Source organism: Accipiter gentilis, chromosome 30, assembly GCF_929443795.1.
Source record: "Accipiter gentilis chromosome 30, bAccGen1.1, whole genome shotgun sequence".
Taxonomy (NCBI): Eukaryota; Metazoa; Chordata; class Aves; order Accipitriformes; family Accipitridae; genus Astur; species Astur gentilis.
Window position 1 is genome coordinate 16,537,730 of NC_064909.1, and position 27,113 is coordinate 16,564,842.

At 50.9% G+C, this 27,113-nt stretch overlaps 1 protein-coding gene across 1 annotated transcript; it reads right to left on the reverse strand.

Annotated features, from left to right (window-relative positions):
• Positions 1–3,261: 3,261 nt before the first annotated feature.
• On the reverse strand, positions 3,262–15,654 carry LBH (LBH regulator of WNT signaling pathway). Its single transcript, XM_049833808.1, has 3 exons — positions 15,445–15,654; positions 14,549–14,651; positions 3,262–5,793 (listed from the first exon to the last, which is right to left on the reverse strand). Exons 1-3 carry the CDS (start codon positions 15,468–15,470, stop codon positions 5,593–5,595), a joined length of 330 nt encoding a protein of 109 aa, XP_049689765.1. The 5' UTR covers positions 15,471–15,654; the 3' UTR covers positions 3,262–5,592.
• Between the last annotated feature and the right edge of the window lie 11,459 nt (positions 15,655–27,113).

A 27,113-nucleotide genomic window follows, 5' to 3' on the forward strand; every position in this document is an offset into this window, starting at 1 on the left:
CTGGCTGCACATCCAGCCCTTCAGGCATGAAACCACAGACCCACAAAGGACCTTTGGCAGCACAGCCCCCTGCTATTGCACCTTACAACCCTGTCCCCATCCTCCTCCTCTTTCTGCCCCCAGCTAGCAGCCACCCACGGTGCCCTTCCTCACTTCGCAACAGCTCTCGTTTTCTCCAGCTCTGCTCATCGCCAGGTTCACACGCAGCGCTGACACCCGTCCTAGGCATTTCCCGAGTGAAGCAGGTTTTTTCTGCTGAAGGTATTGGGCCTGAAACCTCTTCCCTCCCCCTCCTAAAAACAACGCTCACAAGCTTTCATTTTTGTTATGACCAGTTTGAGCTTACTTCAGCAGAGCTGCTCTCCAGCCAGGCTCACACAGCCCTTTCTGAAGGTGGATGATAGCTGTAGCCATAGAAAAGAGACACCTTTCTAACCAGAGTGGCTGAAAAGCTGATGCCGCTGTGCTATTAACCCTGCTGGCCTGCGGGAGAGCCTGGGCAGAGCTGCAGCTCAAGGGATGCTCCACACCTTCACACGCAGCCCTCCTGCTGCAGGGAGCCCCGGCACGCTTCACCCCTGCCCAAGCACACCCGGGCAAAAAAACCCTAAACACAATGGTGCCCATCCACCCCCAGCCTTTAGTTCAGCTTTTCACCAGGAGACCCTGAAACACAGCAGCGACAACCTTGCAGCAGCAAGATATGTAGACACACACTCACAACATGCTCCTGGAAGCATAGATGCATTTACGCAGATCCTGCCAACCGTGGAGGCATCAGACAGGTGCATAATTAAACTCTGCAGCGCTTCTCTCAGGTCCAGACCTTTGCTTTCCTAAACCCATTCCTTTTCTGTCCAAACATAAGCAAAAAGGCATCATTTGAACCATGAAACGCCCAGAGCTTTTCTCCTCAAGCAAGGATTTAGGGACAGTAATTGCTCTTGTTCATACAGAGATGCTTCATGCCCAGGATTGCTTTTTAAGAGCTCAGAGCACATGCGTTAAGAGGCCATTGCTCCTTGCATCCCTGGGTTTGTTCCAAGTGACTAGGCTAGCATTTCGGGGATTTTGTTCTGGTTTTGATTGTGCCTCAAGGCATCTCAAAGCAGATCAACATCACAGGGATGAAACTCCACGTCCTCGGCTGCTGAGAACTTCCTACAGGGACTAAAATGGGAAGGAGACAGCTCACCTGGCAGTTGGAAGACAATGCTGGTTCTCCTGTTGCTTGCAATGATAAGGAGGAGCATGGTTACACCAGAGCAGGACTTGGACCTGCACTAAGGGGACCTGTATCCAGGGGGTGGCTGCTCCCCATGTGCAAAGCTGATGGTGAGTTATCTTTGTACCCCTGCAGAGCAACAATTTTGCCTAGCTGCACCCAAATGTGGGCAAAGCCAGATGCCAAAGGTTCATCTGTGCAGTGCGTTTCAAGTGACTGTGTGCTTTGATGAAGCCAAACAGAAATGGAAACACACCAAAACCAACAAATGAAATATTTGGGAGAGCGAACACAGGCTGAACTAAGCAGGGCAGCAGTGCACAGCTTGCTGTGTCATCAGTTGCAACTACAGGGCAAAGCTTTGAGGAGGACAAATGCCTCCAATTTAAATAAAAGCCAGAAGAAACATTGCTCTATGTACAAAGAAAGGTCCTTATGACACCCACCAAGTGCTTGGGATGACTCAGGGTCACCTATTCAGCAGCAAGCCCATTTTCATTTGGTGATGCAAGTTCCAGTTTGACCATAACAGCTGGAGCCAAGGACCAGGAAAGAACCTCCTTCTCCTGCCAGCACTGCTCCAGGCAGATACAAGGCAGACCCCCAGGCAGAGTGAGCCCCACTCAGAGGCCAGCCCTGCTGGTCTGGCCCAAAAATAGCATCATGCATCAGGAAACAAAGTGAGTGGCTTCATTCTGACATGAGCCTGAAAAACCTGTTCATGCGAGGCACATGAAAGTAGCAGACAAGTTCAATTCCTTTGGAGTTTCCCTAACCAGTGCCGCATTTTAATCAGAAACATTCTGGGGCAGGACTGAACATCTTCACTGATTTCAGATCAGCACTTCATCTTGGAAATGCTGCAGCAGCTTCTACAAGGAATGCAACTCCATGCCTGAGGAGGGAACAAAATCAAGGCACCTTAGCTAGAGGTTAACTGAAGAAAAGGAGAGGCAAGCTTCAACACTGCATTTATGTTTCTATGGCATAAAACATGCACAAAGGTTGAGCACAATAATACAATTCATCTTTGAACCAGGGGGCTCGTGTTGAGCATGCCCTCAGTTCAAGCATTAAATCTGAGGGTCATTAGTCAGTGTATTTAAACCAGTCTCATGTAAACCTAACACTCTAGCCTCAGCCCAGATTGTTTGCATAGGTAAGATTAGAGCCTGTTACGTGCCAAATCACAGGAACTTCTCTCCATGTATCAAAGATAGGGGTATTCCAAGGCATTTGCTTCTTATCACCTGGTTTTAGTGGAAAATTGAATCCCATTAAGTACACAGTTTGCATCACCGAATCCCGGCACGGCCAGATTTCTACACCCATGACACTGCTTTGGCACCAAACAAGTACGGAATCGCACTCAGAAACACCATTTCCTCAAGGTCTTCCTCTGGCAGCACAGGGAGCTGCAGCACACAGCCACTGGTGCGTGGCAGGGTACGACCAACTACTCAAGAAAAGTCAGCCTCTGGACCCAAAATGGCCAAAGCAGACAGGCAGCTCAGCTGAGACCCTAAGAGCACACAGCATGGCAAGGCGTACCTTCATGCTTGTTGCTCAGCACAGGGTAAGAGCACACACAGGGAACGTGCACAGGTACTGCATTCGTACTGACAGCAGCTATGAACAGCCTCCGCTCTCCATGACTTCATGCTCTGTAAGGTTAGGTAAGGGGTTAGACATAGTTTACAGATAATTATAGATATAAATACAGATTTTTCAGGACCAAGTAAGCTGGAGCACCACTTTGCTGCAGCCTTTCACACAGCAGTAAGAAACTGTAGGAAGATGGAAGGCAAATAAGTTGATTTAGGCTTACAATCCCATAGGGCATGCTCCATGGTCAGCCACATGCATGAGCCAAGTGTCTCCAGGTTCACAGAACAACCTCAACTGATAGACATGAGTCTCTTCAGATATTTGCATTAGCTTTGCAAGTCAGCACACCTCAGAACTGAAACACAAGGACCGGCCATTATCCAGAAGGTTGACCATCCCAACCCATTTGGGCAGTAAGAACAAAGCCATTATGTTTGGAAAGCATTTTCAAACTTTATTTACAACTGTCACAGTGACAAAAATGTAGTTTGAAAAAAATGCTAGCTTCTCCCTGAGGCTCAAAAAAGAATTACAGAAATATAGAATGTATATCATACAACAGGAGGAGTTTTACTGGAGTGCTTTGTTCTTTAGATACGTTCAACAACAAATAGAAATATACACAATACTTCCAAAAAAAGGATGCAGACAGAAATATGCAAGTCTTTAGGGCAGACAGCAGGTCTGGAGTCCAAGGATTGCCATCTCATTGCTGCCCACATGGTAATATCTTTGATATACAGCTTTGACTTGGTGGTACAGACAGTAGAGACCAATAGAGAGTAACACTTAGAAGTAAGACAACTGGCTGGTATGCAGGTGTACAAGCTCATTCCAGTAAGACAGCAAGACTAGAACAAGCATTACAGATACAACAGCTGAATCCATCGCTAGAGAAAATGATATCACCACATCATGACCATTTGGCAATCAACCGTCTATCAAGATGGGCAGGGAGCGTGTAAAACTGGGTCTGCATTGCTGGACCAGAGACCAGCTGCAGTGTAAGAACACTGAATTTCTCCTGCTTTGTGCTAACTCATCTCCAAACTCCTGTCTGTCTGAAACAGTTATGCAGAGCTGATAAATTATTGCCATTATGTTTAAACACAAGCAAGACAAGACTAAAACAATCCTGCCAATATGTTAAAAGCAGTTCCCAACCCCCACCAGCGTTTAACTACTCATGAGGTATTAAAAATACAAATACACACATGTCCAAATAGATTTTAAAAATGGAACCAGTTATAAGCAAAGGGGGGTGGCATTGGGATTATTATGAAAGTTTGGTTAAGGCCTTGACATTTCTTTTTCTCTTCCATGAACCCAGATTTGGTTTAGGTGGTAACTGTTCTCATGCTATCCCAAGACCGACTGGCTCCCGAGCTGGTTCCCAAAGCTGCGAGATCATCACTTTCCAGGAAAGCAGCAGGTTACCCTGTCTGGCAGCAGACTGGCCTCCTCCCCAAACAGAGACAGATGACTTCTCCTTGAAGCAGGAGATGGTGAAGAGGACACCAACCACAGACTTTGCAAGCCAGCCTGCACTTCATTAAACACCCATGAATGCTTTGCCCTGGCTGCGAAGCAGAAAAACCTCTTGTCTCAGGACATCCAGGCTAATCCTCTCCCAACAGACCCCTCCCGCAAACCCCCCCCTTCCCACCAGTGATCCACACGAGATCTGGTGTTTCATCTTTGGATTACCTCCAGGTCTGGCAGCACTCCCCACCACGCACACCCCTACCAGTCTGTCCTCCACTGAGGAGGCCTTGCAGTGCAAAGCTGGAGGAGATGCCCCATCCCAGCCCTCTCAAGCCCATTGACCAGCAAGTTGGAGACATGAAACCCTACAGCCTCAAGGACACCAAGGTAAGGAGGCGTCACCTCCACCCTCTGGCTTTGGGCGCTGTACGATACAAGACTGACCACAACAGCCTCGGCAAATAGAAGAGAAAAATCCGAGGTGTTCAAACCTACATAAGCTCTTGCTGCAGACAGAAGCGTCTCTACATCCGATGCGCATTACCTCACGCTAACCGCCTGCAAGATAAACTAGGGCCTCGCAGTAGAGATGACAAGCAGCAGCCTAACATTATCCTGCAAATACAGCTGTTCAGCATTGAAGAATCTAAAGGCAAACAGAGGGGGAGAAAACAGCTTTGGGAAAAATGGCTGGAAAACAGGCTCAACAGTGAGAGCAAGAAACCCAACTACTCCTATGGACACTCACGTTACCCTAGGAGGTGCCGAACCGGGGAGAGCTACAGACCCCTCGTCAGTAGAGCATCTGCCATGCTTTGCTACGGACACCCTTCCACCCCCCAACACACAAAATGGAAGCTGTAAGAAAGGCAAATCTGAGAGATTACAGCTCTGTTCTCACACTTTTAGCTGGAGGCAGCTCCCGGCCAAAAGCTGCTGCCTCCGACTTTCCTCCCCCTCCCCGAGCTCCCCCCTCCAGCGGTCCTCGCGTGGTCACCCTCTGCCATGTGCTTGGAATTTCACTGCTGCCTCCGCCTCGGAAAAATACAGATAATGATCTCGAGAACAGCAAACATTTCTCTGCGTTACTTCCTTCCTTCCTCAGGAGGTCTGGTGACACCGAGGGCTTCAGTTCTCGATACAGAGAATACAAGAAAACTAAGATCTCGCAGGTGCAAAATTGAACTTGTCTTTTTTTTTTTAAAAAGACTTTCAAAAGAATTGTGGCTCTTCCTTCAGAAGGGTGCAGTCCCTTGCCTTTCCTCAGATGCCATTTATTGCTCCTTGTTGTCCTTCTTTACATCTTCACAGTTTTCTTCCTCCTCTTCCTCCTCCTCCTCCTGCACGAGGAACTCTTCGGGTGGCCATCTCAGCTCACCACTCTCCACATCGCCCTCCGTCGGCTCTACCACGATTGAGGGCAGGCGGTCCTTCAGCTTACAGTAACGGTCGAAGTCCGAGGGATCTGGGAAGATCTGAAAGAACCAAGAAACAAGTCTGTGAGAGGGGTTGCGTTCACACAGTCTTAGCCAAAACCCAACTCAAGACACTCAGGTCTTCAGGGCAGACTGGTCTGGACACAGAGTAAACCACTGAGTGACGGGAAGACTCCTGAACTTGTAAATAAGCTTCTCTAACCTCCGAGTATTGGAAATGAGCACTGCCCAAGGGGCTTCCAAAGCACACGCTTGCTTGGATAGCGCTCAGCAAACAGGCATCTGCCCTTTTGGGTATTTATCCAAACGCCTCGCTCCCCACCCAACACCGCTTTTGCACTGATGCTCCTGTGTTTGCACGCTGAGCTATCTCGATCAGAGAATCTGAGATCTCATTTCCTGCTGCTGGTCAAGCTGCGCACGAGAACAGGGCTGTGCTCCGGGCTGTGCTGCTAGAAGGGAGACGAGGCACTCGGCCACCCAGTGCTACAGCACTCCGGACCCTCGCAGCAAGGGTCTGCATCTGGTAGCGTTCCAGGTCCACAGCACCAGACTGAAAGAGAAGGTCAGCTGCATTTTGAGGGATAATTTCGGCAGCGTTCTGCATGCTACAGCTACCATACATCAGCAGTGAGACTCAGCAGGAAGACGCTCGTTTTACAGAATAAGGGTTGGAGACTGGGCCGTATTTCTTCAGGCCAGAGGTACCTGCGGCACAGCCAGCAATTATGCACCACATTCCTCGTGCAAGGTATATGAGGACCCCCTTCTCTCCAGCCCCCCGAGGTGCACAGAGCAGTACCTTACCCCTTCCCTCCCACCCATAGCTTGCCACGTGGATGCACACGCTCGTGCACTGCAGCAGCATCAGGGCCACTGGGATGCACGCTTTGATCCTACTAGGAACTGAGGCAAAGACACAGGTACAGGAAAAACCACCACTGAGCAGGAGCTTTGCATGACTAAATTGCAATGCAAACAGAAAAGGTTGCTGTTACTTATAGGGATGCCCTACTAGGGGACCAGCTTCAAACCTCAGCTCATCCAGAAAAAGAACTGCTGGGTGACAAGAATCAGTTGCCATATTGGATTCCTGGTTCATAAGCAGAAGATTAAACAATTACCACCTGTTTATTTCAAACAATTTTATCAGAGTGCACATTTCACCTTGCAGTTGCATTTGAACACCCCAAAGAAGATAATGACAAAATGCATTTTCCCCTCAAGGTTGGAGGTGGGGTGAGGAGTCAGGCACCGTACTTTTCTTTGAACACCAGCTGCATTCAAGCGAGCTGTGAGAGCATCCTTGCAGGGAACAGCACTGCCAGCCTCAGGCACGCACACTGCTCACGGGTGCCTCAGTTTAAGCGCAAGATCTGATCCGTTTCATGGTTCCAGTTACGAAAGCGGGTTCCCCATCCAGGAGCCCTGAGCATTAACCATGAAGCATCACTCTTCTCATGCCAATCATGCAGGTACCCACCACCTTGGGACACCCTGGCCCAAACCCCAAAGGGGAACAACATCCTATCGACTCATTCTTCAGCCTAGCAACTATTAACTACACCACTCCCTCCTTGTCAATATTTAGTCTTCTACTGTTCAGCCACATTTCTCCCTCGCATCCAAAGCTTTGTGGCAACCAGGTTACTAACCCGAGAAAACCATCAGGTTGCTACTTAATGCAAAGTCAGGCACGGTAACTGAAGGTAACGCACATCACGGGGGCTGTTCGCACACATCCAGCTCGTCCTGGGGACAGTGGTGCAGGAGCCCAGCTCCCACTACAGCACCCACCATCCATATGCTTTTCGGGTGCACAAGAGCAAGCGAGGTCTTTGAACGCGGCCACGTTAACATGGGCACTGCAGTATGAGCTACTTGCTATTAGTCAGGGCTGGTGCAAGTGAGACAGTAACTGGTTCTTGGAGCTTTGTGGCTTCTGCTCGGCCAAACAAAGGCAGTTTCAGACACGTGGTGCATTACTGGAAGTACAGTCCATGGCTCTTAAGCATCAACTCGTTATCTAAACTCAGGATAGGAAAAAAATACCCTTGACACTACATGGTTTAGAAGGTTGCAATGGAAAAAGAAGTGTAGTTCAGGAGGTTACATAAGCTGATAATGTCATGAAAATAGCCTCCTGTGCAAGAAAAATAGCAGTATAATAATTAAACTAACCTTTGGCTGCTATCATTTTAAGCACATTAGGTCAAATTGGAGCAATTTCTTTGAAAATAGCCTGCCAGATTTTTTTTCCAGAAACTAAGTAGTAGTCATTTCCTTACAAACAAATATCCCCAAAATGTGGTGTGCAGCTTTTTTAATAAAAAACCCCCGAGCACAATCTTATCTCAAACAGCTGCAGGACAGGCCGAACCCAAGAAGGTCAGGATTTTTTCCACTAAGTCATGCTTTTTAATCATCGAGGCAGCATGAAGTGAGATGTTGCAACTGCACTTTCAAGGGGTGTGGACAGTCAATGGAAAAAAGTATACAAAGGCAGATTTCCTCGCATGTGACAAGCAGGGCAACACAGCAGGCCAAGCACTGGGACCGAAGGAAAAAAGGTTTCAGATTAAGACTGTTTGCACATCTGGGGAAGCTGGGTGGAAAAGCTACCCCAACCAGCCTCCCTGCTTACTCCAAAATAAACTGCATTGCCAGACACTTTATAAAAAAGATAAGCAAGCACCAGCTTTCTGCTATCCCACACCAGTAGTGCCATGCTGCATTTTTTGGTCCCATATGCCTAATCTGGTCCCACTCCAGATTTAGACAATGGGAAGAAAAAAACCCACACTCTAAAACTTGCAGCAAGGTCCCCACTGGGAATGCAGCAGCTCAGCTCTGACCTGTGAGCTCTGCACCCTTTGGCACAGCAGCCAGGACAGCTTGCCCAGCAAGACCTGCCTACAAGCCTTTCTGCTCACATTACCCAGCTCAGGCATGTGGGACGAAGACTTTGCATCTCCCCACCACTCAAAGAGCACAGCAGCAACAGGTTAACTTCTCCCCCCCATTTATCAGAGGGAGCCACCTTGCACACAGCTGAAGCAGACACCTACTTCTGCCTGATCTGGTCACTCAGTGGGAGACAAGTGACAACCACCAACTGGTTGGGAAGGCTACCTAAAAGCAAATTTAGCAGCGGTTCAGAGGTACCTTCCTCCCCCTCACTTGCACAATACAGCACAAGGGGCCACGACTGCTTCTGCAGAGCACCCCCCTTCTGTAGCTGAGCCCCAACTCCTGGCCCATGGAGACACATCCAAAACCTTCAGAGCCCACAGAGGACACGTACATTGCTTCTTACACTACTCAACACAGCTGCTCACTCGCAGCAAGACTGGTTTTCACAGGCCTCTCCAGATTATGTCTCGGGAACTGCTCGCCCCGTGGACTGATCCAGATCACATACACATCAACCAAACTCTTGCCTTGCAGCTGGAAGGGGCAGTGAAAAGCAGAACTTGAAATGAAAGCTTGAAATAATTTTAGAAAGATCATGTTTGCCTCTTTTTCAGATGATCTAGCACTACTATCCTTGAATGAAGTCTTGGCAACAAAAATGGAAAGTTTTCATTGCCCTGGGGAGACTCATACCCTCTCTCAGCATTCGCAGGGATGGAGAAACACCAAAAGCAGGAGAGATGTCAGTCAATTAAGAGGATTAGCTCAGCACTACCATAATCCAAGTGACACTTGTAAATTCAAAACAACTTCCACATGTGTACTCCATACCAACACCCACGGTTAAAATGCCCGTCTCCCCTCCCATGAGGCTGAAAATTATTTCAATTATACTCCAGGGAGACTAAGGCAGTGAGATCTTTCCCAATTAAGTTACTGTTTTGGTGGAAAGCTTTGCTTGATTGTGGTAATACTACACAAGACTGAAAAGTCTGTACTGAGACGCATACCACTTCAGGTACAGCATACACCCCAATGTACCCATATCACTCATCCTCCCAGTACTAAAGAGCTAAGCTTTGTGCCTCTTCAGCAGTATTCAAGCCAATATTCCAAATCCCAAAGCAGCATTTAAGTTCCTAAATTAAAACTTTACTGCCATTGAGAAGCATGGCAAGCTCACTTCAGGAAATACTTAAATCATCTCAGTGTCCTCTTTGGAGGAATTTTCCAGCTGTAAGAAACAGTGCTAATACAGACATTTACTTGCACAGTAGTCATGACTTGAAACTGAGCTCCATCTAGTACGCACACAGCAGCCTGTGACTCGCGTTTATGAACTATGACAACTTCTCAGTCACAGACAGATTGCCCTATCTTGGGGGACAGTGGCAGGGAAACTTCATGCATCATAACAATTTTCTGTCAGAGTAACAAGGCATCAAGTAGGGAAGAAAAAAACATGCACTGAGATGTTCTGATTAGCTGCTGTCTCCAGTTTGCATTTCAGTGGAACGCTTTTTTGCATAGCATAGCAGCGAACACGATTAGTTTTGGCTCCGTTTATCCCGTATCCTACTTCTGCTTTCCCTTAAGGTCCCAGACTCTGGAATACACATTGACTCAGCCTACTAATCTTGTCTAGTAACCGTGCATCAGATGCACTTTGTGAACAAGTTGCCCACTTGCTATCACCACCATTTTGCAGCCCAGCCTCAAGCCCTTCTGCAGCAGCAAGCACCAGCTCTAATACAGAATTTCCCCTGCACAAATCAAGGCTGCACAAACACGAAGCACCTTACAAGCAAACAAGACAATTACGGAGGAAGCTCCATTTCCACCCTTTGCCACCAGGCCCTGGGTCAGTAACGTGCTGGTCCCCCAGTTTAGTTGGGGGGATGCAGCCGATGCAGCTCCCACCCCTCAGCACCAAGCACCACAGCCCCGTGGGGAAACCAGTGCTTCGCTGGTGCTGGTGAAGAGGCCTTCCATTCACCAAAAATGATTTCCCCAACAAGACAGACGACCCAAGCTTTCGCCATAGACGCTGGATGGAGCGTTAAGCCTATTTACCTAGATTCAGTCAGTCTGACATGATTCACAGCCAGCTGCGGCTGTGATTAACCTAGACAGATCCCAGCATGATGCGATCATGACTTAAAGAGCTCAAGCTCCCCATGACAACCAAACCCCAGCTGATGGCATGAGGCAAGCTCAGCCTCCGCAGGCCAGTCTCCTAAAAGGGAGCCTAAGGTCCCACAGGACCCGCGAGCTGGCCAGACAGCCGGTCTGCAGCAAAGTAGCACACTCAACTCAGGACACAGCATTTGCTCAAAATAAACACTTTTGGGCATCAAAGTGTTTTCAGTTGTGCTCAGACCCCGCTCCACTTCCAAGAAGCAAGGGAGGATTCAGGTCAAGGCACTGTTTTGACAACAGCTCCACGAAATGATTAATTCAGCCTCGGTGTCAGTGGCATCGTTTGTGCTGCTGTGAGATGGCATCAGAGGACAAGCTGGCAGAGGGCTGCTGAGGCTTTTCAGAGAACAGGTATATGTAGGGGCTGGAAAACAGCAAACAGTACATTAGCTCCAACCGGCAGTGAAAAAGGCCCGGCTCACCGGAGATTGCCAGGCGGGAAGCACATGAAGCCCTCCGTAGGCACATCTGTTTGTAGCAGGGGCATCTTGAGCCATCAGCTGCATTTCAACGAGTTTTTTGTTTAGTAAGTCCCATGGGAATTATGGGACATCTATTAAAGATCCAGAAATAGCTCTTCACTGCAGGCACAAGACCCAGCATGACATCATCTCTTCAGCTGCATCTTCTGTTTTGTCTATGCCACCCTGTTCTGAGACTCATGCCCCGATTTCACCATTCACTTCTGCTCAGGCCCTCCAAATCTGTTGGCTGAACCATCTTCAGGGGGCTCAGAGAGCAGCTTTATGTTGCAAATACAGTAATAAAAGGTGTTTTACATAGAAAAGTTTTGAAATTAGCACATTAGCTTACAAGCATTTTGCATATTAACTGGAAAAAGGCATTTCTATGCTCAGAAAGCACATTTTTGCAAGTGAAACTGTTACTAAGCCTGCCCAGGCAACTCGGTTATCAGCAATACAACTTCTGCAGTCCGAGTTTTCACATCATTGCTTAAAGAGCAGCGATGGCCAGCCCACCAAAGGCCAGGAAGCTTCATCTGGGGGTGCACACCTTCAGCTGATGTCTAGACAGAGACACCGCAGAGCATGAGCACAGGCAAGGCAGCAGAGGAGGCAGAGGGGAAAAGTCAAGAAGTAAAGTTCCCTCCTTAAGGAACAAGACAGACAGGAGCCCTGAAGTTCGGTGAGCTCCACCGTACAGAGGAATCAGATCACTGAAGTCTATACTCAGAGTATGTTTCCTCAGTTTAATTCCAAGTAAAGGCAAAAATACTTTGAAACAGTACTGTTGGTCAGACAAGACTGTCTGCAGCAGATACTGATGTGCTTTACAGTTCCAGCAAAGCTGCTGTACCATCTCCTTTGGTGCGGAGAGCTTCATGTCTGCATATGGTGGCAGAAGCAGTCCCCAGGCTCACAGCTCACATCCTATGGACCAACTCCCCAGGCAGTCCCTGCTCTACACCATCTGAAGGGGGACATTTTGAACCTTAGTTTGAGGTCACCTCTGCAGTAAAATAAATCCAAGTTCTACTACTAGAATAAGAGAAACTTTTGAAACTAGAAGCTTGCCTCTCCCAGTTCTGGCTCCACTTTTTTTTTTTGCCTCTCCTAGCCAGCCAAGGGCTGTTACACTCACATCGTGAGTGCCCAACTCTGCAGATGAGTGGAGGAAGATGTTGCAGCTTAGAACAACAAGTCTCAGTGTAGGAGCAGTCATGCTCCATTAGCCCTGTCTGGTTTTAAGTTATTGCACTCCAGCCCTCAGACCAGCATACAATTTTCCATGTACCAAACTCTCTCCATCAGCGAGATGAAGCACAAAGTGCCAAAGTCTGAGGCAGAACAGAGAGTTCAGGGTGCAATTTGCATCAGGTTTGTCCTTGATAGTCTAACTCGAGTTTTCAACCCTTTAAGGATGCTTTCAACTTACCTCAATTTTACACTGTGACACTCTCAGCCTAGCAGCCAGGGGAGGAAGGCTGAAGAAGCCTGTTCCCCAATCCTCTTTACACTAACCTGATTTAGAGGCAGATCTCGCATACAGCCCACACGCTGCACGTGCCCCATCAGGATCTTCCATTTCAACACCTCAGCCCTTGCTGCCATCAGTTTGGCTTACATCAAGGTGAAGTACTGGCAGGCAGTTCCCAGCCCTTGCAGGCATTTGAAAAAAAGTCTATGACGAGACCACTACAGAGAACAGATCCAGGATGCAAAAGCCCTGCATAGACATGAGTCGTCACCATTTATGACTCACACCTTCAGGTTCGGCTGCTCCACTCCAAACTGAACAGGCCTGTTCCCCAGTTGGCCCAAGCAGACTTAGCAAGGTCATCAGCACTTGGGGAAAAACCTCACTGAAGCAATCGTTAGAACAAGCAGGGCACATAGGTTCTGCCTCTCACTGGAAAATTTAGATAGGTAAATAGAGGCTTTTGACCTGACTGGGTTAAGCCTCTTCATGTGGTGACCCATAAAGACAACTGAAGGTCCCAGGCAGGCTCGTTTGATTGCTTCAGGTTTAACCACCACTCTCATTGCTGTACATTCCCTCTATAGGAAAGAGGGGCCATATGCTTTCCACTAACTCAAGCACTGAAGCACAGCTATTTCCACACACAGGCAATAAACCAACCAACTTGCACTATCCAGATCCAGAATTCTGACCAAAAAAAGCAATGCATCCCCCTTCCCTCCCCGCAGCTTTGGCTTCTACTGGAGGCCTCAGCCATGGCCCAAAGTTCATTTCATGCTTCAGTGCACTGTTACTGCCTTGTAGCTCATTTTTCAGACGTAAATATGCTATCATACAACAGCACACCTCATTTGAATGCACACTTAGAGCAACTGCCTCTGTGCAGGTTGTGTAACATCTGTGAAGGAACAACCCTGCATCGGGATCTGCCGGTAAGAGCCACCAGATGCAAGTCATCCACGTGCACTCAGCACCTGTGTCAAATCTCATCAACAAGTCTCCTGGAAGAGTAGGAAAACAGGGATCTAGTAGGCTAAGATGCACAACCTACCCTTTGATTAAGTATAAGCTAGGAAATGAAAGGGATATTGAGACTAAAGGATTAAGGCTCAAGCTAGTTTCTAAGACCACCTCTTCACCCCAGTCATTGATCTAGAGGTTAATAGCTAATTACTTTGTTCAGAACTTTCAGAAGGAATGCAGCTCACGCCTTCAGGTACTCCTATCTCCAGTGACATTTCAAGGCTTGTTTAGGCTGTCTCCAGCCTCACCGCATCTTATGGAAGACCGTTAACCCTCTCGAATGGGCCCATCAGTCAGGAAAACAAAGAAAGAGATCCAAAAAAATGTAAGTGCCATACAACCAACTCCCTCCTGCTCTAGGCAGATCATTTGTATGTCGTGTTAGAGAGATCTCAAGAGCCCTCTCAGCCCATTGAGCGGCGCAAACCCGTCTTTCACGGATCTCCCCATCTCCCACCGAGCCCCCACGAACGCTGAACAAGCGGGGGCTCGATCACTTCGGCAACAGCCAAGTCCTTTGCCAATCCAGCCTGATACGGAGTGATATTTTAGACAACCAGCTCCTGCCAAGCAAGCATTCCAGTCTGTTGACTAGCTCTCACTACAGCAAGACCTGCTATTAGGTCAGGCTATGGAAAGGTACATTAGACCGAGTTTGCGGTCCAGCCCAGGCAATTCCACAGGGGATTACTGCCCAAGCAGCCAGCGAAGCACTTACCTGATATGACAGACCATCCTTGCGGGGGCTTAGCCCAATCTCATCCATAGCTGGGGTGTTCATCATCACTTCAGTCATTTCAGCTGATCTCAGATAATCAGAGCTAGAAACAAAAGACAGCATTCAAACGGTCTGAGGGGCTCGGGGGGCCGGGCGAGATGTGAGTAGCATCGGGAAAGAAAAGCAAGCAAGAAGAGGCTGCCGGCAGGCTATTTCTGGTCCCTTCCTTCCTGCCCCCCCCTCGGGAGGGGGTGGAAAAAGCTCAGTACCTCGTAAACCGGCGCTACATCCCCTGCCCCTGGGAGCAACTCCCCGATTTTGCTCCCCAAGAGAACTGCTCAAAAACACCCCGGGAGGCTTTAACAGCAGCGGTTCGCTTCCAACTCCACTTCCTCCAGCTCTGCCCCCTAAGGGGGGAAAGTAAAAAAACAGAGTAAATAAGTGCAAGCGCTGGGGGTTTGGGGTTGCTTTTTTCCCTTTTCTTTTCAGCTGGTGTGCTTTAGCTCCCGCTGACTTATTTTACAACCTCAGGGACTTCCACACCAGCGGAGCGCACGGCGCCAATCCCAGCTCTGCTTTTACAGCCTTAATGGCATTTCCAGCTCGAGAAAGTGAATTCCCACAGTTCGCAGCTCCTCTAGTGCGACTCATCCCGCTATTATTGCTCGGCTCTCGCACCCGCCGCCACCAGCCTCTTCTCCCCCCGCTTTCGGAAAAATCACGTCCCGGGGCTTCACGCCGCCCCGCTCCGTCGCCTCCTCCCGGGGCACACACCGCCGCCGCGGCGGGGGGACGGGGCGAGCTCCGCTTCAAGCCTCCCACGGCCACAGCAGGCAGCCTGCTGGGGTTAGAGCCTCCCCATCCCCATCCCCGCCACGCGTGAAGCACCCACTCACCAGGGCAGGGGACACAGCACAGACATGAAGTCCCGGCGGAGGCTGCCCCGCGCCCTCAGGGGTAAGGGGGGGGGGGGGGGGTGGGGGGGTGGCGGGAGGGGCACCCAAGCGCACGGAGCTGCCCCACGAGCAGAACGACCGAACGGCACCGGCGGAGGCTGCGGGAACTGCCCGATCGCGGCACTACCCGACCCCGTCGCCGCCGCCGCCGCCTCCTCCGGTCTGAGCCCGGCGGGCGCTGCCGCGACTCCTTAAATGGCTCCGGGGGGCGGGGCCCGAGCCCTCGCCCCGCCCCCCCCTCGTTTGACGTAGACGTTTTCATGAATGGCTTCGGCGCGCGCCGCCTTTGCGGCGGGGGCGGAGACGGGGCCGCGTGTCTCGCTGAGCGGGAGGAGGTGGCGGGTCCGGCATCACCCGCGCCCGGGGCTGGATTGAACCTGCGGGAGGCGAAACCCCCTTCGTGGTGGGGATTGGGGGGGGGGGGGCTAAGGCAGAGGGGGAGGGCTCCGGTACACGTTCGTGGCCCGGAGCGGTGGCAGCAGCCGCCCAGCGCCGCTCCTCTGAGCTCCTCCTGGGCCCAGCACCTTTAGCTGGAGTAAAAGCAGAGGGAGAAGCTTCAGGAGGGCGAGCTATATTTAGCAAAACAATGTGAATCAATAACGGGAAGGCGCAGGAGGAGAAGGAGGCGAATCTGTTTGCTGCCCCGGGACACAGTGGGCAGCTGTAGGTGAAGGAGGTTTCCTTCCTTCCCCTCCAGACGTGAAACTGCTGGAAGGCAAACCCCATCTTTGGGCGAAAGGCCTGGGCACCCCCAAACCCAGCTGAAGTCCTGACTGTGCGCATCCATCCGCTGCTGGTGCTCAAGCAGCTTCCTAAGGAACGGGCTGTGCCCCAAGGAAGGTCCCCGCTGGGCACGGCATGGGCCAGGCCCACCAAGGCTGCCGAGAGATGCTCAGTGGTTTTGGGGACTGCTCTCCCTTCTCTTTTCTCACCCAGTGAGCGGTGTCTTGCTGTGTGCTGGCAGGTAAAGTTTCGTGCAGGGCCTGGGTTTGTTCCACTTGTTGCTCCGCGCCGCTGCTCAGGCTTTGCAGGCAAAGCGGATAAGCAAACACGCAACTCCAAACTTTTCTGGCAGTTTCCGTGCTGCACCTCCAAATGCAGAGCACACAGCTGCTGCAGCACCTCATATACGTGTCTATGCACGGGCATATACACGTTATTTGCGTCAGCGTTTAAACGCTAACAAGTGCAAGTTCAGTGTTTCCGAAGGGAAGATTTGCCCTCAGCTCCGCTCTGCCAACCCCCGGACTGTACATAAATGTGTACATACATACGTGCGTGTGTTTCCTCAGACCGGATAATTTAATCTTCTTAGATTTGTATTATATAATAGGAGCGTATGTGGGTGTTTTACATCAGGCTTCAGCAAGCTGCTGCTTTATGCCAGATTAAAATGAATCACAAGGAACTGATCTAGCCCCTGCAGACGCGTGGAAATTCGGGTGGGTGCGGGTGAGCTCGCTGCAAAGGGCTACCGGCAACCTTCTGCGGCCTTAACAGGAGGGCAGCCATGGAGCAGAGTTGGTGCACACAAGCCTTTCATCCCTGCCAAGTCTCCTGACAACAAAGTTTGGAGCTGGGGAGAGGAGTAAGAAGACAACCAAGTCTCTAAAGCACCGGGGAAACGGCTCCCTGTGTTTCCCTGGCCTGGCCCCCTCTCCCTGCTGCGTACTGCGGGACACACATGCTTGTCCTTACCGGCTTTGCTAATTTCTGCCCTAAAACAAGACAAAGGCCTGACTTTTAAAAGACTTTTTTTGAAGCTGAACCTGCTAAGTTGGTGCCTGATGGTACGTGCAGGGGCTGGGAGACCGCTCTGGGAGAAGGAGGGAGGCAGGGAGCTGCTTCAGGCAGTGTCGATCCATATTATGAAGTCTCTTAAAATTAACTTTTACAGCCTGGCCCTCATCTCCCGGTGCGTCCAGCTGAAACGTGGGACGCGAGGTGGGGCCATAGCTCAGTTCCCTGGGATGTTTCATCAGAAACAAGCCTGCCTGTCTCCCTCAGACATACACATACTTGCTATGGATTTCCTTGTCTTTTCCGTACAAAATAAAAGCCAATGAAAAACCCACACGCCCCGCTGAGTCCCTCCTGCACCAGGCACATCGAGTTGTCTCACTAAATGCCCTCCTACGCTCGGCAGGGCTTGAGGTCCAAGGTTTTCCCCTCCTTGGAAAGCACGCTCCTTTAAATATCTAATTCTTGATAAACCCGAGCCCCTGAAGGAGACCTAGGGACAGGATGGGGGATCCCCCTCCCCTCCGTCCACCCTCCAGGGCTCCTGCAGCCACCGCTGAGGAAAAGCAGCTCGGATCACCCATGTCCTCTGGACACCTCCCTTGCCAACCCGGCTGGCATGGGCAGATAGTTTCGAGGTTCTAGCTAGATAACAGCCTTTTGGGCAGGTGGAAAAAAAAACCCCAAAACGAACAAAAAAGCCCCAGGCGTGTATGTGCTGAGGGCACGGATTACTTCCCAGCGACTTGGTGAGAACATCGGCCCCGGTCCTGGCCAATTCCCATCGGGAGGCCTGGGGATCGGTACTTTTATTGCTCGCTTTGGCTTTAAGCCACGGTGAGATTTATTCGTGTGATTAACCATAAGCGCGTTAATAGTCCTTTTGAAAGAAAAGGCACACCTCCCGTGATTTCCATCAACCGCGCTTGGGTGCTTTACTGGATCAGGCGCAGCTTAAACCCACCCCCCCCCCCCCCCCGAAAATGTAATGTTTCTTGGGTCAGGTGCATACAGGGAACGCTGTACCTTTGGCCCTTTCCTTTGGGGAAGTCTTTGTGAAGGTTTTCAGGTATCCCAGGGACAGGGGATGTTTTATAAGCCTGGGGAGGTGTTGTCCATGCAGGGGAGTTGTCCTATAATAGCTGTACCTCCTTCTTCTTTGCTTGCCCCAACCAGGTATGAAAAGCTGGGCCTACAGATGTGGAGCAGGAGGAGCTGTTGTACCCTCATCCGCAGCTCTTACCTTTAATGAGAATAAGCTTTCCCTTGTAGCTAAGCCTTTATAGCAAAGTCTGGGCTGAAAGTGAGGGAGGCCCATTAACCCCCGAGATGCTGAGCCACCGCCTTAGAAAGCCGCGTGTCCAAGCAATCAGTTTTCATTATGTCTCAGATTCTAGAAGGCCAAATTCTCACTCTTCTCAGGGGGCAAAGCAAGAGAAGTTTCCTGCCATCCGTGGCTCCACAGCCATGAAGCAGTACGCGGGAGGAGAGAATAAAATGGGATCAGATCAAAGTATTCAATTGCAAATGGGAACGAAGCACCGTGTTCTTCCTCTGCTCCAGTAACAGGAGCAAGATGCAGGCACTTCAAAGTGCCATTTTTTTGCCTTTTGTTTTCAGCCAGTTCTAGTAAATGGAGCCCAGCCTGCCCTGATTTCTACTTCTTTCCTCACCTCAAGAGCTCACCAGACCCCTGTTTCACTGCTGCGTGTTTTTGCACTAAACACTTGGGACTACCTGGTCACCTGGGGGCAGAAGCAGCAGCACTTGGACTCTCAGCTGGGGTAAACTGATTTCCAGGGCACTGAGCTGATTGAAACCAGATGTGCCCTCATGGCTTTTTTTTTTTTTTTTTGATTCAGTTAATTTTATAAATCTCTGTAATATTTTGTCTTTCAGGACAGTATAAACCAACAGAAGACAAACAAGGGATAACAGCCGTTCACTCATACATTATGAATCGGCAGCAATTTAGCAGGAGCAGCACGCCGGTGAAGAACAGACCATCGCTACCCCCACAGAAGGCATTTGTTCATAACCAGAGCCAAGGAGAAATAAAACTACTGGGGGGTCATTTCCTCAGGTTTTCCCCTAACCCGCATGCCGTGTAAGAGTTTTCATTGCATTTACCTTCAACCATGCAAATATAACCATACTAATCATCCAGATTTAGATCCAAGAGCCACAGGGGCTAACCGCATGAGAGCCATAGGGCTGAGCATCCCTGCAGTAGCGCTGGCATCCCAGACTCTCCGCTGCCGCCTCACTTTTGCCAAGAGGGTAAGTGAGGCTGTGTGAGGCGACGTGACCGGCACAGGGTCACCCCTGGGGTCACCTCCATTCGGGAGTGGAGCTCGCTGGCTCTTGTCTCCCAGCCAGCGTCATGAATCCTATGGGGAAAGTTTCCTAGTGAAAAAATAAACTCTTCCCACTTGGAATTTAAAAACAAAACCATGGAAACATTTCTCTCCATCTTAATGTTTTGCAAAAAGTTATTTTAACAAATTTAAATTTGGGGCTTGATTTGACCGGCCGGTGCCCTTACAAATAGTTGAATCCAGGCCATTGCCGCAACCATGTCGGAGCCAAGCCTCGAGCTCCGGCTCGCCTGACACCCCCGCCAGCACCTGGGACATTAAACCTCCCCTTCCTCAGCCAAGAGGGCAGTGGTGGTCAGCCTCTCCCCAATTCCTGGTCCCTGCACACATGGGAGCTGCCACGCAGAATGCAGTAGCTTGCTTTGCTCCCCCATGTTTCATTGCCCACTTATAAATAGTTTGTGTGCCCGGGGATGCTACGGACAGGTTGAAACCGCTGCCACCCGCAGCCGGCCACCTTGCTAGCATCACCAGGGACTGTCCCATATGCCTCTGCCCAGCAAAAGCTTCCTAAGAGGCAGTGACTACCACTCAAACAAACTCCAGGCTGTCCCTGCACAGCCCTACCTGCGCCTGACCCGGCACGAACCCTCTCGTCTCCTCTCCGTGCTTGTGGTGCACGGTCTATTTATTTCCTTGGAAAAAAAATAGGCTCTCACGGTGTCATTCTTTCCAGCCGCTTTCCACACAGCATCGCATTTCGCGGTGACTTCCAGATGGTGCTTGAGAAGAAAAAGCCACTCAGCACGCAGCCGTCCTGCCCCGTGCACCTTGTCATGGGGGGGGCGTTGGGGACCAGAGAGGAAAAACGGGGTTTGTGCCCCATGTCAAGAAGCCAGAAGGATGAGAGACAGCTGGCAGAGTGGAGGGGTTTGATCTTACAGACCTGGATGGGCTGCTAAAGGGCCAGGAATTGGATCTGCTTTTGCACCGTTGCCTCTGGTTTTATTTTTCACTGACCCCCAGGAAGGAAGGAGCTGGGGTGCAGCTGAGCCCGCGGTCCTCCGGTGAGGCTGGCCTGGGGTGGCTCAGCAGGTTCCCATCCAGCCCCGCAGGCCCAATTGAGCTAAGCCCTTAAGCTTGTCCTGATAATTAAGTTTGTGCTTAAGGGCTTTACTGAACTGGCGCCTTCGCTCGTGCGGTGACAGCTGCTGTAGATAACCAGGAGGAGAGGAAAGGACGGAGGAGGAGGGTGGCGATGGAGGGAAGGAAAGGACGGAGGACACAGACGCATCTCTGGCTTGAGAAACCTAAAATAAGATGACCCTGTTTTCTCCATGGTTTTCCCCATTTTTCTTCTCCGTTGCTAAAGATAGTGCAGCTCATTAGCCCCATGTCCATCCTGGCCAGTGTTTCACCCAATGCCTGGTCCTGGACATGCCCCCACGTAGTCTACAGGGTGTCACTCGGGGCTGGTCTCCATGAAGGGGACAAGGGGAAGGCAATGGATGCAAAGTTCTTCCCTGACTTTCTGTGTGGACGCAGCATAAAAATCGTGGAGGATGGCGAGGGGGGCAGAGGAAGGGCATATAAAAGCAGTCTGTGCCCTCGCTTTCTGTGCTTTTAAAAACTAGCAGTTGCTCAGGTTTGTTTTTTCTTGGAGCCAACAGCCGGGAGGCTGAAACAGCATCATCTTTACTCTTCCCTGGCCCTCTCCCTTGCCCACTGCTCCCAGCAGAAGGGCAGAGTTTCACAGCCATTTTGCAATAAGGTAAAGTCCACTGAGCAGCAGAGAATCGGGCTCAAAATCCCGGGCATGGGGGTTTGATGGGGACTTCACATGGCTTAGATGTCCCACTAGCACCTCCTTCAGGTTCCTGCAGAAGGAGGTGTCATCTCCATCCTTCTGCCGAACCCTGACAGCACTCGCAGGAGATCTGCTCCGAAACAGCATGGATGAGCAGTGGAGCCCCACATTCGGAGGAGGAGAAGGTGTCCTCGCTGGTCTGCTCTGGAGATGGACCGAGGACCCAGCGTCCGGAAGGAAGCCAGCAGGAGATGCGAGCTCTCAGCGCAGCTCCAGATCATGCCAATGCAAAAGGACACATTAAGAACAAAGAGTGTCTGGGTTAATATTTATATTCTATCAGGGGAAGTGAAATGCATTTTGGCTGGAATCGGTGTATGGAAGATATTTTCATTTAAAAAATTGAATCCGTTACTGAATCACTGCATTTCACCTTTTTATTACTCTAGGGTTTTATTTATTAACGGGTTTATTTTTTTTAACAGGGTGACCTGCTGGTATTTATTTCCCTTTTTTAATCTGTTGGTCAGATGAGTAGTTCCCTGAGAAGAGTTGACCCTAGAGGCAACACGAGCCCTTCCCACTTTCTGGCAGGTCACTTGCTAACACCAGGGAGACAGCGGGGGCCTGAGAAGCACAGAGTCGAGTCCCCTGCCTAAGAGGTAGAGAGGCAACGTGTAAATCCAGGCATCAGGAAGGCACCAAAACACAGGAGCTGACCAGGGGAATTTATAGTTTCTGTAGGATCTTGTCTCTGCTGTTGTACTTGTTTGGCTTTGCTGCCGTACTTAAAGCAATGCAGCTCTCTGCTTTGGCTGCTGCTATAATAGCACAAAGCAGCTTTTACACCAGTAATACTATTTTTGCACGGAAAGAGGACTAACGTTATCAATGTCAGGCACATCTGCCCCAATATAACAGAGCCAATGCTCTAGCTTTGGGTGCTGTAAGTGCAGGCAAACCATCGTGTCCCAACCAAAAAAGCGCAGCAGAGGCTGAACGGGTGGGTGCAAGGCAGCCCCCAGAATTTTCCCCAACAGGCTTAGCTTCATTAAGAAGAGTTGAAAGGACTGAGGAGAGAAGATCAGTACTGAAAGTTTAATGAAGTTAGGAGGATAGTCGCTCACCCAGCACTGAGCCCCAAGCTCCACTGGTTGTTGGATAAAAGCCTTTTAAAGGCAGACTAGGAAGAGCTACGGCCACAGTGCAGGTGAGGGGCAGAGGACACCCGAACCAGGATGAGCTGGGAGGTCTGACTCTTCGCTGGCATCAGCTCCTCTGGGTCCGTGGTACGTCTGGGCTCGGGCAGCACATCCAGGCGCTCGGGAGAGAGGGACTCTGACTGCAGGGGTCTTGGCAACGCTCGTCTCCCCGCTCTCTCCTGCACGTGCACGTGTGTACAAGAGCCAGCATGGTCTCGTATGGTCATGAGCCTGTCCCATACTGGTCTTGCTGAAAGCTTCTTACTGGTGCCTATTAAATCAAACCATGATGCTCAGCACTGACCTTAACTCTGACCTAAAAAGACCTACATCTGTCAAGGAGCAAGAAGTAATCCCATAAAATCCTCAGCTTCCTACTTAAGAGCAAAGGCTAGTTATCCTTTTGCCTTCTGCCCCGAGAGCTCGCTAAGACGGGGATCGATGCAGTAATTGCTTCTTTGGGGACTCGAGGAATGAATAGCTAAAGTAGCTCAGCTCTGCAATCCTGCACCTACTCAGCAGCAGCTCTTCCTTCCCTTTCCAAAGGCTGAAACCTGGCTGCAATGGGGACAAGGGTTCCTGCTCCCAGGGAGGCATCTTGCTCCCTGCTTCACGACCCACCACTCAGAATAATGATGCAGCAGGACGGTTCCTCCCTCCTCTCACCCGCCGCTACTCCTGCCATTCCCAAAGCAGCAGGGAAAGGACCCTGACTCCAGCTCCTCACATCCCATATGGTTACAGGCATGGGGGTAGGACACAGCCTTCACCACGTAACCCCTTCTTCCAGCAAGGCCCCCAGCGAGGGTCACTGCGGTTAGTTTTACACGGCTCTGGGTACTTCCCATGGTAGGAAGTGGTCTGACGGCTGCTGTCCTCTGGCAGCTGCATCGTCTGGTCAGCCCGCAGGGGAAGGGATGGGCTTTATCTTAAATCTGTCACTGCTGTTGAAAAATTGTAATCAGCCAGCTCAGTCATGCCACTAATGAAGAGCCAAATTCTCTCCTCACCTACCTCTATCGACATCACTGCAATTGCACCAGGGGAAAACCCACCCCCTTTGCTGTAGGTACCGCTCCCAGCTGCTGGGGGTACCCAGGACAGAGAGTGGCCCCCATCCCACCCTGTGCCCATAGGTGGGGGCAGCCCCCCCCTTCCTGCCACTGAAACCTGGGCACTGAAACTCCTGCAGAAAGCCTGTTAGGGGAAAATTGCCTTCAGAGCTGCACCAGCAGGACAAGCTGATGCTCGCCTGGGTCTTCGAGTCATTCCGGACGGGTGTCAGGCACAGTAAAGCTGCATCCGCAGCCCTGGTGAGCAGGGAAAGCAGCTGGCTGCCGAGGTCTGGATCCACTGCTCTCCTCCTCCTCCTCCTCCTCGTGTGCGAAGCCATCTGCGCTCACCGGCGTGTGCGGGACACGCTCTCTGCCGGGAACGCGCGGCCCTGCAGCATCCCCGCACCATTGCCTCTGTGGGAAGTGGCCACAGCCTGGCCCCGCGTGGGTGTACGCAACTAATTTCTTTTCACGTACAGGACGGACGAGTCACACCATACGCAGAACTGCTTGGTGTTTCGCAGTTACGGAGAAAGCCTGCATGCTGGTTTTGCAGAGGGAACTCCCGTTTCGTAGGCAGACGGCACCAGAGGGTTTGTGGGTGGGAAGGTGTCTTTCCAAACACAGCCTCAGCCACCACCAGCTTTGTCTTGCAGTCAGGGTGTTTCTGCAACACGGAAATCTATCACCATGCCTCCCTCCCCCCTCCCCAAAAAAGAGCACTCGACAGCTGAGGAAGCAGGTTGCGAGCACAGTCACAACTGATGCTACAAGAAGTGGCACTCGTCCCACAAGCAGCCTCTCAAAATGCTCTGCGAACCCCACGCATGAGCATCACCAACACCTCCGTGATGCACAGCCACCCCTGCGGGAGGGTTTGCTGATCAGGCCGTGCTAGCCAGGCTCTGTAGCAGTTTGGCAGGCATAGGGAAGGACAAGGATGGCCTTCTCTGCTTGAAATTAAAGGCTACGTAAGCAGGCAGGAGAACTAGCAGCCACCCCTGCTGGGGCTGAGCGAGGTGGCTGGAGCTGGCATCAGGTGGCAAATGTCCCTGGACCTTCAGAGCATCTTGGTTTGTATGGAGGAGGAATCATCCTATTTACCTGGCCGTGGACCACAGGGTCTCACCACTGTGGGACACATGAGGGTCAAGCCTGCTCACAGATGGAGCCAACAGATTCACGGGTATGTTGGACATGGTCAAAACCTGTGGCTCAGGTGAGGTGCCTGGAAGCAGGGGATGGGATAGGGCTACTGCATCCGTACCTCACTTGAAATGTGGTGTTCCCTGACCCGGCCAAAATCACACTGGGCTTGCAAGGTGGGACTGGCTGGATGAACACGGAGCTGCAGAGGCATCAGGTGCCCACGTCCACGTCTGCAAGGAAGCTCCTCTCCCTTATCGGTGCCTGTGTTGACCCAGCCTTGCTAGTGCCTGTGTCTTGAGAGCTATCAGCCTCACCATCCTGAGGGTGTGCCTGGTGCGCGTCCTTACGGAGATAACCCGGCTCTGCAGCAGCGAGCATTTCTGGAACCAATGCTCCTGGGTGCTGCGATACACCCCACTTCTTGTGGGGAGCCCCTGGACCAGCAGGGAGACCATCATTAGGGAGATGGGAAGGAGGACGGTACAGTGGTGGGGCTGGCCAAGGCTTGCTGTGGACTGCTTGGACAGAAAAGCCATCACTCACGCTCCACCTAAAGGCCTGTGATTTAATCCCGGGGGACCAACAAGGGGAGATCCAAGATAAACAACATCTGTGCATTCACAAATAGGAAATGGAGTTGCTTTCATGTCCTGAGCTTGTTGATTAACCAGGGTTGTTGTTTGGCTTGGCACTCGCTGCTGGGTGACTTGGAAAGAAGGTAACTAAAAGAGATCATTTGGATACACTCCCTAAATTCAAGTATCTTTAAATAGTGCGCAGGTTTGCGTTTTGCCTACAGAAGACTGATGGGAAAAGGTAGCAGAAGAGTGCAGATGGCTATCAGAAAGGAACCTGTGTTTAGTCTGCTTGTGCCAGATGGGAATGGAAAGTTCGCTCCCTTGCCAAGTGTTTAAAAGAGGAAATAGGATGTGATATTCTGCCTCCCACTCCTTTCTCTCCCCTGAAACTAGCCCGCTGCTCTACTTCCATTTGTTGTAAAAAGGAAAAAAAAAAACCCCACAGCTTGGCCCACGTAAAGCCTTGGAGACAGTTAGAGACACACCTAGTTCCTTTTTAATGTGTTTATTATGTGGAGATGGATGGAACAGTATATTTTTATACGCAGCTGGGTCCAGCACCTGTCTTTCAGTCTCTCATATTCATCTGTGTAACAGAAACAAAACTGCAAAGTCCCCGAACCACAGAGATTCTCTGCTGTCATCTCCCTATCTCTGGCAAGGAGGAGGTGAACCCCTACCGCAGCTCAAGGTTCACGTCAGACACCTTGACTGACAAACCTACCTGTGTGACGGACCAAAACTTCTCGCCTGAAACTCCCTTGATTTCCCCTAGTTAATAAATCCAGGTTCGCCCTGAGGTGCGGCTGCCTGGGGGAGTTGTGGAGGTGGTGGAGGCTGCGATCCTGCAGGGCTGAGGCCGGTTTAGGGTGTTATTTTAGGGAGTCTCAGGGGTTAACCCCAACACTGCCCTGTTGGCCTGAGCGCTGTAGCAACCTCGGTGATGGCGTCCATTAGGAAACTCTCAGGCTAATCTCGGAAATCTCATGGACGTGGACGATGTGGATCACAGAATCACAAAGGAGCTTTGGGCAGAAGGGACCTGGCCCAGGGTCTCCTGTCCAGCCCCTGCTCGGCGCCAGGCCGGCCTGAAAAGCTGAAGCAGGCTGCTGAGGGCTGGTCCAGCTGAGCTATGAGCGCTCCCCAGAGCAGAGACCCCAGGCACCGGTTCCAAGGTCTCACGATCCCCGTGGTGAGCATTTTTCTTTCTCTCTAACCAGAACTTTCCTCGCTGTGACTTGCGCCTGTTGCCTCTTGCTCTGTCCCTCCAAGAAGAGTCTGGCTCCACCTTCTCATCAGCGCCCAGAGGTGGTGGGTGACAGTGGTTAGATCCCCCCTTTGCTTCTTCCTCTCCGGGTGGGACCAACCCACCGCCAGGTAACTTAAAAAAATGTCCTAATCGCAGTAATATCCACCCAGCTGGTCTCAAACATGGGCATTTCAGCAGTGTCCCACAGCTGTAACTTCTGTAGGCTGCCTTTAATCACTTATTGCCCCAGATAATTAAAGAACATTTGTATGAAACCTTTCCGTAGAGTGGAAAGGCCTCTTCTGCTCCAGCCCCTCTCTGTGTGCACCCAGAAACAAAGCCGTGACCGAGCAGAGCAGCAGCGTGTGTTAACAGTGGAGCCATCAGGAGAAAAGCAAGCATGACTTTTATCACATCTTCCCATACAGTCTCCAGGCCACCCCCGCAAACACACCCGCCTCGTTCGCAAAGCCACGGGGCGCCGGGTCTGGGCACGGTCCCCACCACCGCA

What these genes read in the sequence shown, in the direction of transcription:
- LBH (XM_049833808.1), bottom strand. Translation starts at nt 15,470, where the DNA reads ATGTCTGTGCTGTGTCCCCTGCCCTG. An exon ending in GTGCTGTGTCCCCTGCCCTG is followed by an intron (nt 14,652 to 15,444) that starts GTGAGTGGGTGC and finishes TTTTGTTTCTAG; the next exon opens with CTCTGATTATCTGAGATCAG. An exon ending in AGGATGGTCTGTCATATCAG is followed by an intron (nt 5,794 to 14,548) that starts GTAAGTGCTTCG and finishes TGGTTCTTTCAG; the next exon opens with ATCTTCCCAGATCCCTCGGA.